Source organism: Mobula birostris, chromosome 28 (assembly GCF_030028105.1).
Source record: "Mobula birostris isolate sMobBir1 chromosome 28, sMobBir1.hap1, whole genome shotgun sequence".
In the NCBI taxonomy this organism is placed as follows: Eukaryota; Metazoa; Chordata; class Chondrichthyes; order Myliobatiformes; family Myliobatidae; genus Mobula; species Mobula birostris.
The window spans coordinates 7738907-7753310 of record NC_092397.1 but is presented as its reverse complement, the minus strand read 5'-3'; the positions used below and the strand labels follow the sequence as shown (position 1 = coordinate 7753310).

Sequence of the window (14404 nt, the reverse complement as noted above, 5' to 3'; positions counted from 1 at the left end):
CTCAGTTTTTATGGAGATTCCGGGTATGGTCACACTGGACTGTGTACGCAGTAGCAAGACTTCTGTTGCCTGAATGGCCGGTTGAAAACAATGTACTTCTCACTAGTCCTTCTATTAGACTGCTGAGCCTAGACCATCCCCTCCTAAGTTGAAAATCAAGAGAAAACGTTTAGAAACATAGAAACATAGAAAATAGGTGCAGGAGTAGGCCATTCGGCCCTTCGAGCCTGCACCGCCATTCAGTACGATCATGGCTGATCATCCAACTTAGAACCCTGTACCAACCTTCCCTCCATACCCCCGATCCCTTTAGCCACAAGGGCCATATCTAACTCCCTCTTAAATATAGCCAATGAACTGGCCTCAACTGTTTCCTGTGGCAGAGAATTCCACAGATTCACCACTCCCTGTGTGAAGAAGTTTTTCCTAATCTCGGTCCTAGAAGGCTTCCCCTTTATCCTCAAACTGTGACCCCTCGTTCTGGACTTCCCCAACATCGGGAACAATCTTCCTGCATCTAGCCTGTCCAATCCCTTTAGGATTTTATACGTTTCAATCAGATCCCCCCTCAATCTTCTAAATTCCAACGAGTATAAGCCTAGTTCATCCAGTCTTTCATCATATGAAAGTCCTGCCATCCCAGGAATCAATCTGGTGAACCTTCTTTGTACTCCCTCTATGGCAAGGATGTTTTTCCTCAGATTAGGGGACCAAAACTGCACACAATACTCCAGGTGTGGTCTCACCAAGGCCTTGTACAACTGCAGTAGTACCTCCCTGCTCCTGTACTCGAATCCTCTTGCTATAAATGCCAGCATACCATTCGCCTTTTTCACCGCCTGCTGTACCTGCATGCCCACTTTCAATGACTGGTGTACAATGACACCCAGGTCTCATTGCACCTCCCCTTTTCCTAATTTGCCACCATTCAGATAATAATCTGTTTTCCTGTTTTTGCCACCAAAGTGGGTAACTTCACATTTATCCACATTAAATTGCATCTGCCATGAATTTGCCCACTCACCTAACCTATCCAAGTCACCCTGCATCCTCTTAGCATCCTCCTCACAGCTAACACTGTCGCCCAGCTTCGTGTCATCCGCAAACTTGGAGATGCTGCATTTAATTCCCTCATCCAAGTCATTAATATATATTGTAAACAACTGGGGTCCCAGCACTGAGCCTTGCGGTACTCCACTAGTCACTGCCTGCCAATTTGAAAAGGTCCCGTTTATTCCCACTCTTTGCTTCCTGTCTGCCAACCAATTCTCTATCCACATCAATACCTTACCCCCAATACCGTGTGCTTTAAGTTTGCACACTAATCTCCTGTGTGGGACCTTGTCAAAAGCCTTTTGAAAATCCAACTATACCACATCCACTGGTTCTCCCCTATCCACTCTACTAGTTACAGGCACGTGTCTCTGTCTGGGCTGTGCTAGGAATCACTGGGGATTGTTCCATCTTGCCGCCTCGGCCTGGCAAACAGGTCGAACCAGTTACAGACAGGAGCCGGCGGGCAGAGATCCCTCTCTTTTGCTTTAAGCTCTCTTTAACTTCCCTTGTCAGCCACAGTAGTGTATCCTCCTTCTGTGGGATGAATCTATCCAGCGCCTTTGGAATTGCTCCCAGAAATTCCAGTCATCGCTGTTCTGCTGTCAACCCTGCTAGTGTTCCCTTCCAATCAACTTTGGCCAACTCCTCTCTCATGACTCTGTAACTCCTTTTACTCCTCTGTAATACATATACATCTGATTTCAGCTTCTCCCTCTCCGACACTCTATCATATTATGATCACTGGCTCCTGAGGGTTCCCTTATCTTCAGCTCACTAATCAAATCTAGTTTATTGCACAACACTCAATCCAGAATTGCCTTTCCCCTAGTGCTCTCATCCACAAGCTGCTCTTCAAAGCCATCTCACAGGCACTCGACAAATCCCTTCTTTTGGGATCCAGCTCCAACCTGATTTTTCCCAACCCACCTGCATATTGAAATCCCCCACGCAAGCACAAGTTCGCTCATTGCTCGCGGTCTCGGGCGTAGCTCAACAGGGGCCAAGGGAGCTCCGACGATCTTGAACCACCGCGGTCCTTGTTTGGAGTTGGTTTATTGTTGTCACAGGTACCGAGATAGAGTGAAGATCTTGTCTCACACAGTGTTCATACAGACCAGATCATTACACGGTGCATTGAGGTAGAACAAGGTAAAAGAATAACAGAATGCAGAATGAAGTGTCACAGGTGTAGGCAGAATACTTTATACTTTATACAGAATACAGGGTTAATGGCGGGATTCTTAGCAGTGTGGAGGAACAGGGGGATCTAGGGGTCCACGTGCATAGATCCCTCAAATTTGCAGCACAAGTTGATGGAGTGGTTAAGAAGGTGTGTGGTGCATTGGCCTTTGTTAGTCAGGGGATTGAGATCAAGAGCCGCGATCTAACGTTGCAGCTCTAAAAAACGCTGGTTAGACCCCCCACTTGGAGTATCGTGGTCAGTTCTGGTCACCTTGTTACAGGAAGGATGTGGAAGTTTTAGAGAGGGTGCAGAGGAGATCTACCAGATGCTGCCTGGATTGGAGAGCGTGTCTCTATGAGGAGAGGTTGTGCGAGTGCGGGCTTTTCTCTTTAGAGCGAAGGATGAGAGGTGACGACAAGAGGCATGGATCGAGTAGACAGCCAGAGACTTTTTTCCCCCAGGGTGGCGGTGGCTACTGTGAGAGGGCTTAATTTTAAGGTGATTGGAGGAAAGTAGGGGGAGATGTCAGAGGTAGGATACTTGCACAGAGAGTGGTGGGTGGAGGCGGATACATTAGGGACAGGCACGCAGATGGAAGATGCCATCTCGGGCGCGATGGGACGAGGGGAGATCTCCCGGCTGGCATCAGAGGGAGCCCAACTTTTGCCTCATGCCTTTAACCCCCGAACTTCTGACCCCACCACCCAGGTTGCGAGGTCACTCCCGATGTCAACATCAGCGCCCAGAAGTTCTGCATCAAGCTCCTGGTCCCCGCCCCGGAGGGGATGAATGAGGTTATTCTGCGCTGTGAGAACGTGAGTGTCCGAGGGGGGGGGGTGGGGGTGGGTGGAGTGGTGAGGGGGAGAGGAGAGTTAACGGTCACTCCACTGGGGGTGCGTGGTGGGACAAAACCCGGCGTGCCCTCAACAGGAGACCCGTCGGCGTCACCAAATAGAGACGGACTTCACTGGAAACACTCGGTAGGTCAGGCGGCGTCTGCGGGGAGAGAAAAACGGCTCATGTCTCAGGCCAACGGGACAGTAAAGAATCGAGTCCCACACGTATCGGTGGGCTGAGCGGCCCCAGTTGCCCCATGGTGAGGGGTAAAGTATGGGGGGGGTCGGGGTGAATATATGGGGAATAGACCACTCAAGTTGGCAGAGCATCACCTTGTATTCCGTCTGGGTAGCCTCCAACCTGATGGCATGGACATCGATTTCTCCAACTTCCCCCTTCCCCCCCTTCCCCATCCCCATTTCCCTCCCTCACCCTAGCTCCTGGCCTGCCCATCACCTCCCCCTGGGGCTCTTCGCCCAACCCCTTCCCTTTTCCCCCCCCATGGCCTTCTGTCCTCTCCTATCAGACTTCCCCCTCTCCAGCCCTTTAACTCTTTCACCAGTCGACTTCCCAGCTCTTTACTTCACCCCCTCTCCCAGTCACCTGCCACCTTGTACCTCTTCCTCCCCTCCCCACCCTCCACTTCCTTTCTCTGACCTCTGATCTTTTTTTTTTGCCCGGTCCTGACGAAGGGTCTCGGCCCGAAACATCGACCGTTCACTCTTGTCCCTGGACGTTGCCTGTCCTGCTGAGTTCCTCCAGCACTGTGTGCGTCTGTGTGTGTGTGTGTTTGTGTGTGTACGTCTGTGTGTTTTTGTATGTGTGCATTTGTGTGTGCGCGCGTGTGTGTGCATCTGTGTGTTTGTGTATGTGTGTGCGTGTTTGTGCATTTGTGTGTGTGTGTGTGTTGCTTGGATTTCCAGCATCTGCAGATTTTCTCTTGTTGGTGACTCGAGCAAAGACTGTGTGTCTGGCTACCTCGCTATTCCTCTTTCGTGGTTTTTTTTTGTAACTCAGAGCAATTTTTATCCCTGACACTGTGCTGCTGCAGCCAGACTGTGTGTCTACCTCTCACCGTAACCTGTCGTAACTTGTACGCCTTGCACTCTACGGCAGTCACAACATAATCATATTTCACCACATACACCCGTACCTAATAAAATGGCCACTGAGTGTACGTCCGTCATCTTCTGCTGCTGCAGCCTGTCCACTTCACGGTTCGACGTGTTGTGCATTCAGAGATGCTCTTTTGCACCCCACTGTTGTAACGGGTGGTTATTTGAGTTACTGTCATCTTCCTGTCAGCTTGAACCAGTCTGGCCATTCTCCCCTGAGCTCTCTCATTAACAAGACGTTTTCGCCCACAGAGCTGCCGCTCACCGGATGTCCTTTGTATCTCGCCCCACTCTCTGTAAACTCTAGAGTACGCTGTGTGGGAAAATCCCAGGAGATCAGCAGTTTCTGCGACGCCCCGTCTGCCACCAACAGTCACTCCGCGGTCAAAGTCATTTTTCTTCCCCCATTCCAGTGTTTGGTCTGAACAACAACCGAGCCTCTCGGCCGTGTCCGCGTGCTTCTACGCCCTGAGCCCCTCCCACGTGATTGGCTACGCGGTGCGCTGACCCACCTGAAGGAGTTCTTCAGAGGTGGCAACACCTTGCGAGTAGGCCGGGCGGTGCTCCCTGTAACCGTGCAGGCCGAACGGTGGGCACGGATGGGGGCAGGGGATTGTGGGGAGAGGGTTGTGTGTGTGTGTGTGTGTGTGTTTATGGATTAACGCTGCTTTCTCCACCTCCCCCCGCCACCCCGCACCCCGCTGGGCCCAGGAGGAGCAGTACGCCAAGTGGATGGCAGCCTGTCGGTTAGCGGCCAAGAGCAAGACCATGGCGGACAGCTCGTACCAGAGCGAGGTTCAGAACATCCGCTCCTTCCTGACCATGCAGAGGACCAACTCCAATCCACAGGCTGCCTCCGAGGCCAGGGCCGAGGACATCAACACCAGGTCCCTGGTGTCCCACCGTTACCAGAAGAAGTACAAAATCAAACAGGTGGGCCCGGCCTCAAGTTATCTCCCTTGGCGGCCAGGATTCTGTCTGTATGCTCCACCCCCCCCCCCCCACCCCCAGGGCACGGCCTGATATCACCTTCCCCAGGGGCCAGGATTCCCCCTCCCTAGGTTTATATAATACCTCTCCTTGGGCCTGGGCCTGTCTGTTGCCCCTCCCTGGGACAGAGCCTGTGTGATACCTATCCCTGAGCCTGGGCCTGTGTGATACCCATCCCTGGGCCTGGGCCTGTGTGATACCCATCCCTGGGACCGGGCCTGTGTGATACCCATCCCTGGGCCTGGGCCTGTGTGATATCCCTCTCTCACGCAGACTCTGGATCTGATACCTACCCTGGGGGCAGTAGTCTGTGTCTGTTAGCCCCCCTCCCATAGGTCTGTCTGATACCCCCTCCCTGGAGCAGGGTCTGCCTTTCCCCTGCCTAGGCCAAGGTACGTGTATCTGTTACCCCTCCCTGGGACAAGGCCTGTCTGATACCCTTTCATGGGGCTGGGCTGAGGCAGCAGTCTGCCTAATACCCCTTGGGTATTAGGCAGTGTGTCTGATGCCCCCTCCCTGGAGCAGGGTCTATCTGAATACCCTTCCAGGGGGCTGGGTCCATCGGGGAGGGTCTGTGTATCTGATACCCCTCCCTGGTGCGTTAGGGGGCAGGTTTTGGGGAGGTATCTGCCTGTGTTTACACCCCCACCTCCCCCTCCGGTAATGGAGTGTGACCTGGGTGACCTCAGGACCTCCACCTTACCCCTCCTCCCCCCCCCCCCCCATCCTTCATCCTTGGCACTGAACCGTGGTTTGGGTCTGGGGGGAGATTGGGGCGGGGGGGGGCGCCTGACCATCCAGTCCCCCGAGTGGGAGGCGGTGGTCCGATTCCCGGGGCGGGCCAAGGATCAGGCTAACCTCCGTCCGGTGACCTCCTGCAGTTAACCCCCCGCATCCTGGAGGCCTACCAGAACATCGACAAGCTCTCGCTCATGGAGACCAAGATGAAGTTCATCCAAGCCTGGCAGTCCCTGCCGGAGTTCGGCCTCTCCTACTTCGTCGTCAGGTGAGGGCCGCAGAACGCTGTGCTGCGGTGGCGGGCCCTTTGGCCCATCTAGCGCATGCTAGACCGGTTTCCTGCCTCGTCCCACCAAGCCTCCATATCGTTCCCATCCACGCACCTACCCAAACCCACATATACTGCTTCCGCTGACGAAAGTGGATCCCCGTCAGGTTTAATTAAATTTCTTTTTAATTTTCTGCCCAACGAGCCCAAACCGCCCAATTTTTAACCCGCCAACCGGTACGTCTTTGGACTGTGGGAGGAAACCGGAGCACCCGGAGGAAACCCACGCAGCCACGGGGAGAACGTACAAACACCTCACGGAGAGTGGCGGGAATTGAAGCCCGTGTAACTGGCGCTGTGAAGCGTGACGCTAACCGCTATGCTCGCGCGCCGCCGCTGGTGTGCGCAGACCCTGTCGCGGGACTGCGGGAGATCCGGGCCGACAGGGCGCGGGGGTCCGTGTAGGTCACTGACGTGGGACCGCGTTGCAGTTTGCACAGGCCGAGGCCGCAGCGGGTGGAGGCGGAGTCAGGTGCGCGGCGGGATGAGGTGGGTGGTTTCGAGGCGGGGGGGGCTTCCCCCACCAGCGCGCGCCCTGACGCTGTGACCGTGCCGGCAGGTTCAAGGGCTGTAAGAAAGAGGAGGTGCTGGGCATCGCGCCCAATCGCCTGATTCGCATCGACCTCAGCGTGGGCGACGTGGTGAAGACCTGGAGGTTCAACAACATGAGGCAGTGGAACGTCAACTGGGACATCCGACAGGTAGGGTGGGGCGGGGCCTCGCAGAGTCGGGGGTGGGGCCTCTGGGATTTGGGGCGGGGGGGACGTCATGGTGGATGAGTGCGGTCACCGGGGCCTCACCTTCATCCGCGAGATCGGCGCACGGACTCTCGGGAGGACTTGGGGAAGGGGGGGCCACATCTGGGAAATCGTATGCAGTCCTATCACCCTGGTGGTGTTAAGCTGGACAGAGTGCAGAGGGGAATTGCAGGGGACCCAAGGGATTGAGTTATGGAGGGAGGTTGGGATGTTATTCCTTGGAGTGGACGAGAATGAAGACAGTCTTTTCCAAGGGTTGGGGAATTAGAGCCACAGGACGGTGTTTAAGGTTAAAGAGTGGGAAGGATTTAATAGGAACCCAAGAGGCAGCTTTTTCACCCAAATAAGGAAGGAAAGGCCGGAGAAAACGGTTGCCAATTCCCCCACCCATTAACCCACCCCACCGCCACTACTTTACCATTTCCTGTCAGAGTCACCTTGCGTACAGACACACCCGTACCTAGTGTCACTTTATGTACATACAATCAATCTATACACGTAAGCTAGCTTGGTTGACGTCCATCTGTCTCGAAGGACAATGGGTGATGATCATCATCACAAGCCTGGGTGGAAGGTGTGGAGATTCTGAGATGCCCAGTCGTCAAGATCCCCCTCTCGGCCTCACCGGTGGAGTCCAAAGGAAAGCTTATGAAGCAATACGTCTGTCACCAGCTCGGCTGCAGGAGCTGCCGGAAGGATGTCCGGTGACGTCCGGCTGCCTCAGGGGCTCCACTCCGGATTTGCTGTCTGGGTTTTACTCCCGTAGCCTTCGTCTCTCCCGAGGCTGCCTGCGAGGCAGTGGGGCTATTTACCCATCGCTGGGGGTCTGGTTCACGGGCACCAGGGCGTGTCCACACACCGGTGGGCCTGCGTGCTACGTGTGCAGGGGCCGGACCTCCTCCCCGTCCTCTGTAGCTCAGCCCGAGTCGGAGAGGAGTTCGGTTTCCGTGTGTCGCCGGCGAGGAGGCACGACGTGAGGCTTGCTGTAGGAGAGGCTGTGTACTGGCAGGGAGAGACTGACACATTCAGCTCTCCTGTCCGCGAGACTGCTCGCCAGCAGTGGGAGCTGGGAGTGAGAGCGACAGGCATGACCCCACTACGCTACCACACTGGACACGTCACAACAACCACTGTGTTCTTTACCGTAGTGAGTGTTTATGGGCCGCATCAGATCTGGAGCAACAATTACTTCGTTCTCCTTTTCACTTGTGTACAGCAAACAATGACAGATCTTGAGGCAGAATATTAACATGGAAAAGACACCCAGACTGGTACATGGATAGGAACTGTTGAGAGGGATGTGAGATAAACATGGGGAAATAGAGGGAATCTTGGCCAGCATGGCCCAGATGGGCTGAAAGGCCTGTTTCTCTCTGCGCTCTGTGACTCAGTAGCCGTCAGTCCCGATTACTTGCCCGGCACCTCAGGGGGCGAAATGGCTGATGGGTGAGACGAGGCTTTGTTCGATGGGCTCCACCATCGCGTAGCGGGGTTGGCGCAGATCAGAGCGTCCCGGAGTTCAGAGTTCAACTCCGCCGCCGTTCTGTAAGGAGCCTCCCCGTGGACTGCCTGGATTTCAATCTCCACCCCCCCCCCACCCTCAGGTGTTCCGGTTTCCTCTCACCGTCCTAAGGCGTACCAGTAGGTTAGTTGGTCGCCATAAGTTGTCCCGTGGTCAGGTTAAGGTTAATCGGGGTGGGGGGCTGCGTCGCTATATTACTAAAGACAAGGCCGCTGTGGAGGCGGTAACTGTTCAGCGCCACTGACAGCCCAGCGTGGACCCTCCGGGGACTGGTGAGAATCCATCCGGCTGTCGCCCGCAAGACCAGCATTTGCCGCGCAACCCCTTGGAAGACGTGTCAAAGACGGAGAGTACACAGTTTCAGTGAGGTCCCCCCCCCCCGCCCCACATTGCTCCTCTCCAGCCAGGACGGGCCCCAAGACAAAAGTCTTGGGCACATGTGAAAAGAAAATCTGTACAGCAAAAACGTTGGCGCGTGGCCAAGTGGTTAAGGCGTCGGTCTAGTGATCTGAAGGTCGCTAGTTCGAGCCTCAGCTGAGGCAGCGTGTTGTGTCCTTGAGCAAGGCACTTAACCACACATTGCTCTGCGACGACACCGGTGCCAAGCTGTATCGGCCCTAGTACCCTTCCCTCGGACAACATCGGTGTCGTGGAGAGGGGAGACTTGCAGCATGGTGGTCTTCCAGACAACCTCGCCCAGGCCTGCGTCCTGGAAACCTTCCAAGGCGCTAATCCATGGTCTCACAAGACTAACGGATACCCATATTATCACAGTGAAAATGCTTTCAAAAATAATGAAAGGAGAATTTTCTGAATATCAGAGAAAAAATTACTATAAAGAGCAGCAAAAAATTTGTTGTGACCTTTAAAACAGCATCAGTACCCTCTGGTACACTGTCGTGCAGTTTTATAAGAAAATCAGATGAATTTGAATTGACTTTATTTCTTACATCCTTCACGTACTTGAGTAAAATCTTTACGTTGCGTCTCCGTCTGAATGTGCAAATTATAGTAATTTGTAATAAACAGTATGTACAGTAAGATATACAACAGAACAGACAACGTAGCTTAGAAATACAGCTGTGTCAGCGTGAGTTCATCAGCCTGATGACCTGGTGGAAGAAGCCGTCCTGGAGCCCGTTGGTCCTGGCTTTTATGCTATGGTACCGTTTCCCGGATGGTAGCAGCTGGAACAGTTTGTGGTTGGGGTGACTCGGGTCCCCAATGATCCTTCGGGCCCTTTTTACACACCTGTCTCTGTAAATGTCCTGAATCGTTGGAAGTTCACAGCTACAGATGCGCTGGGCTGTCCGCACCACTCTCTGCAGTGTCCTGCGATTGAGGGAAGTACAGTTTCCATACCAGACAGTGATGCAGCCAGTCAGGATGCTCTCAATTGTGCCCCTGTAGAAAGTCCTTAGGATCTGGGGGCTCATACCAAACTTGCTCAACTGTCTGTTGTGCCTTTTTCACCACACAGCTGGTGTGTACTGACCACGCGAGATCCTCGGTGATGTTTATGGCGAGGAACCTGAAGCTGTTCACCCTCTCTACCCCAGATCCATTGATGCCAATAGGGGTTAGCCCGCCTCAGTTCCTCCTGTAGTCCACAACCAGCTCCTTTGTTCCAAGTGTCTTGGAGAACTTGCTACAATTCTTCTGCAGTCCTTGGCTTCATTCTGTCCAGGTGATCCCAGACAGCCTGGATGTTGTTGAGATCAGGGCCAAGCCATCTGATACCGCATAGGGTGCCTAAGATTTCTGTATGTTAACCCTTTCATTCCTGGAATCAGTCTGCTTGTGTACCAGACCCTGATGCAGCCAGTCAGTACACACTCCGCTGTGCATTCAGTTTTTCTGTGTTTAGCCCTGATCTTCCTATCCATGTACCTGTCCGAATTTCATTTGAATGCTATGATATACATGTAACTCTCCCCCACTCACTGTGTTACTCCTGGAGAAATCGCCCCGTTTCTATTGAGAGAGTTTGCTGTAGTTCGTTTACTGCTCTCCTGTGCGGGTTATTAACCGTGCAGGTGCCTCTCGCTTCCAACACAAGTTTTCGCAGAGTCGGCGATAAGCTCCTGTAACTTTTTTAAACTGACGGAAGTCTTTTCCCCCTTGTGCCTTTAGGTCGCGATCGAGTTTGACGAAAATATCAACATTGCCTTCAGCTGTGTGACGGCCGACTGCAAGATAGTCCACGAGTATATCGGCGGCTACATCTTCCTGTCCACCCGTGCCAAGGACCAGAACGAGACCCTGAATGAGGAACTCTTCCACAAACTAACCGGAGGACACGAAGCGCTCTGATCAGCTCTGGCTGGGAGGCACCGCTCCTGTCACAGACGCCAAGAGGATTCACGGAGCGTTGAGAGACTGAAAACAGTGGTTTCCTTTCAACTCTGCTAACTAAATTAATCTCACTAATCCAGCAAGCAGCGCAGCGCACAGCTTCGAGGGCGCAGAGTCTCTGTGCTTCCAGAGGGGGTGGGGGGGAGGGGAGCTTTGAATATTTCTTTGTGGTTACTGTGGTGGGAAGTTCAAGACCCGTCCAACGCTCTCGTCAACTGAATACTGGTTTACTGCCAGCCCCGTTTCCCCCGACGCTGTTGGGCTGCCTTTTGCTGTGAGATGTCCGTGCTACTGACACCCAAACGTCTTCTAATCTGCTCACCTCCTGCCTTTTCCCCTCTTTTTCTCAAAGCTTTCCTTCTCCCGGGTTACACAGCTGGTAGAGGTCTGCACACCTAGAACTCCTCTCCTCCATCTCTCCTCTTTCTGTTCTCTCTCTTACTCTGCCTTCTTCATCCCAACTTTTTTCCTCGCTTCCTCTCTCGCGCTCTCTCACTCCTTCACCCCTCTCTTTCTCTCTCTCCCTTCTTCATCCCTTCTTTTTCTTTCACTTTCTCACTCTTGCCTCTCTGTCTCTCTCTCTCTCTCTGCCCCTTCACCCATTACCACCCCTCTCTCATTTCTCCTCCCCTTTCTCCCTCCGCGACCGAGACAGCAGCAAAAGGCCATTTCTCCGGGCCTCGTCCCAGTTCTCTCTGTTGCTGGGAGGCAAGCCAGTATCAACAGACCTGCCAGTGCCCATTGAAAGAAGGGGCACCCGGTGTTTGGTCTGGGTGGTCAGACGTGGCCTCGGTCCCCTGCTGGGGGCAGGCGGTACTGGGTCAGGGTCCCTGGGTAAACAGCCCATGGAACCAGCAGCCTGGACCCAGTAAACCACCACTGCCCCCCCCCCCCCCAGGGGGAGGTGGCATTGAAACTGGAGTAATCCACCTCGATCTCTCTGCAGAAATGTTCTGATGCGGGGCAGCAGGAGTGTGAGAGGGGAAAGGACCAATGGAACAGGATCCCTGTGTAACTCAGTGAATAACTTCATCTCTCTACTTGCTGGCTCACCCACTGGAGGCTGAATTGAGCTGAGGTTTAATTTGGGAAGCCCAGCCACTCAATCCAGTGACCATTAACTTTAGCATGCAATCCCAGTGTGCCATATCTCCACCCACCATCCACACTCCCAATGGGATCCCACTCCTTCCCATTCACTCCCACTGTCTGCACTCCCAATGGGACCCCACCCCTTCCCATTCACTCCCAATGGGACCCACCCCTTCCCATTCACCCACACTATCCTCACTCCCAGTGGACCTGCTGACTGCAGTTCAGTTGTCAATGGACCCAAACTCTTCCCACTACTCCACAGTTCAACGTTGAGTCAGTGTACACAAAGGATCACAAGAATGAAACGATGTTTGTGGAGGAGGTCCCACATGCGTCTGAAACCTGTACATAATCAGGAAAGTCACGAACAACATCTTTCTATGAAGAGAGGTTTAAATAAAGTTCTTTAGTAACATAACGCACTGTCTAACAGAATGTAGAGAAAAACAGAGAACTAGATAACATTAAAGCACATGGTTTTCATCTTGTTTTTGAGAAATCAGAGTATTTGTTATATTTAAACAAATTTTTTCTTCTGCATTTTAGGATATTGAGTCTGTTAAATAGAACAGTACAGGCCCTTCGGCCCACAGTGTTGTGCTGACCTCTCGATATCCTCCAAGATCGATCTAAACCTTCCCTCCATTTTTCTTTCATCTACATGCCTATCAGAAACATTTTTAAATGCCCCTAGTGAATCTGCCTTTAGCATCACCCTTGAGCTAGTTTACTGTTCTCTGTGTTTAAATAAGAAAACTATCTCTGACATTATTCCCTCTCGTATTGGCCATCACCATCCCGGGAGAAAGGTCACTTTGTCTATTGATACACGTCACCTCTCATCCTCCTCCACTCTAAAGAGAAAAGCCCTAACATTTTCAACCGTCCTCATAAGACAGGCTCCCTAACCCAGGCAGCAGCCTGGTGAATCTCCTCTGCACCTTCCACATCCTTCCTATAATGAGGCGACCAGAACTGAACACAGTACTGCCTGGCCTGCTGGGTTCCTCCAGCATTTTGTGTGTGTTGCTTGGATTTCCAGCATTACAGATTTTTACATAGAAAATCTACAGCACAGTACAGGCCCTTGGGCCCACGAGGCTGTGCCGAACATGTATTTACTTTAGAAATTACATAGGGTTACCCATAGCTCCATGTACCTATCCAGGAGTCTCTTAAAAGACCCTATTGTATCCACCTCCACCACCGTCGTTGGCAGCCCATTCCACGCACTCACCATTTTCTTTTGTGAATAGACAATACTCCAAGTGAGGTCTAATCAGGGTTTTGTACAGCAGCAACATTACCTCACGGCCCTTGAACTCAGTCCCCCCGACTAACGAAGGCCAACACACCAAACGCCTTCTTAGCCACACTATCAACTAGCAAGGCAGCTTTGAGGGATCGATGGGCATGGACCCCAAGATCCCTCAGTTCCTCCACACTGCTAAGGGTTCTGCCATTAACCCTGTACTCTACCTTCCAAGGTGCATTTCCAGATTGAAGTCCATCTGCCTCTTCTCAAACCAGCTCCACACCCCATTGGGACCATGGCAAAGGTCAGCAAAGTATAAAAATTGGGGCGTAATGTCGCAACTTTACAAAACACAGGTCACACCCGCTCTTGGGGAACTGTTTGTGGTTCTGCTTGCCCCACAGCGGGAAGGGTGCGATGGAGCCGAAGAGAGTGCGGAGGAGATTCACCTCTGGGAGGGGGAATGAATGGGCTTGGGCTTGTTGTCCCTGGAGTGAGGAGGCTGAGATCACGAGAGGCATAGAGAGGGCAAGTAGTCAGACAATGCACATCAAAGTTGCTGGTGAACGCAGCAGGCCAGGCAGCGTCTCTAGGAAGAGGTACAGTCAGCGTTTTGGGCCGAGACCCTTCGTCAGGACTAACTGAAAGAAGAGTTAGTAAGAGATTTGAGAGAGGGAGGGGGAGATCCAAAATGATAGGAGAAGACAGGAGGGGAAGGGATGGAGCCAAGAGCTGGACAGATGATTGGCAAAAGGGATATGAGAGGATCATGGGACAGGAGGCCCAGGGAGACAGAAAAGGGGGAGGGGGGGGAAAACCCCAGAGGATGGGCAAGGGGTATAGTGAGAGGGACAGAGGGAGAAAAAGGAGAGAGAGAGAGAGAAAGAATGTGTGTATATAAATAAATAACGGATGGGGTACGAGGGGGAGGTGGGGCATTAGCGGAAGTTAGAGAAGTCAATGTTCATGCCATCAGGTTGGAGGCTACCCAGACGGAATATAAGGCGTTGTTCCTCCAACCTGAGTGTGGCTTCATCTTGACAGTAGAGGAGGCCGTGGATAGACATGTCAGAATGGGAATGGGACGTGCAATGAAAATGTGTGGCCACTGGGAGATCCTGCTTTCTCTGGCGGACAGAGCGTAGGTGTTCAGCGAAACAGTCTCCCAGTCT

The 14404-nt window shown here is 52.9% G+C and overlaps 1 protein-coding gene across 1 annotated transcript in view; it reads left to right on the top strand.

Annotated features, from left to right (window-relative positions):
- Positions 1–12465, top strand: part of LOC140189297 (fermitin family homolog 3-like) — an 86673-nt gene extending 74208 nt beyond the window's left edge. The window contains exons 11-15 of the mRNA XM_072245995.1: positions 2948–3054; positions 4903–5124; positions 6063–6187; positions 6807–6948; positions 10661–12465. Of these exons, the coding sequence (XP_072102096.1) occupies positions 2948–3054; positions 4903–5124; positions 6063–6187; positions 6807–6948; positions 10661–10840 (776 nt within the window). The 3' untranslated portion in view covers positions 10841–12465. The remainder of the gene's footprint in view (positions 1–2947; positions 3055–4902; positions 5125–6062; positions 6188–6806; positions 6949–10660) is intronic.
- Positions 12466–14404: the final 1939 nt, after the last annotated feature.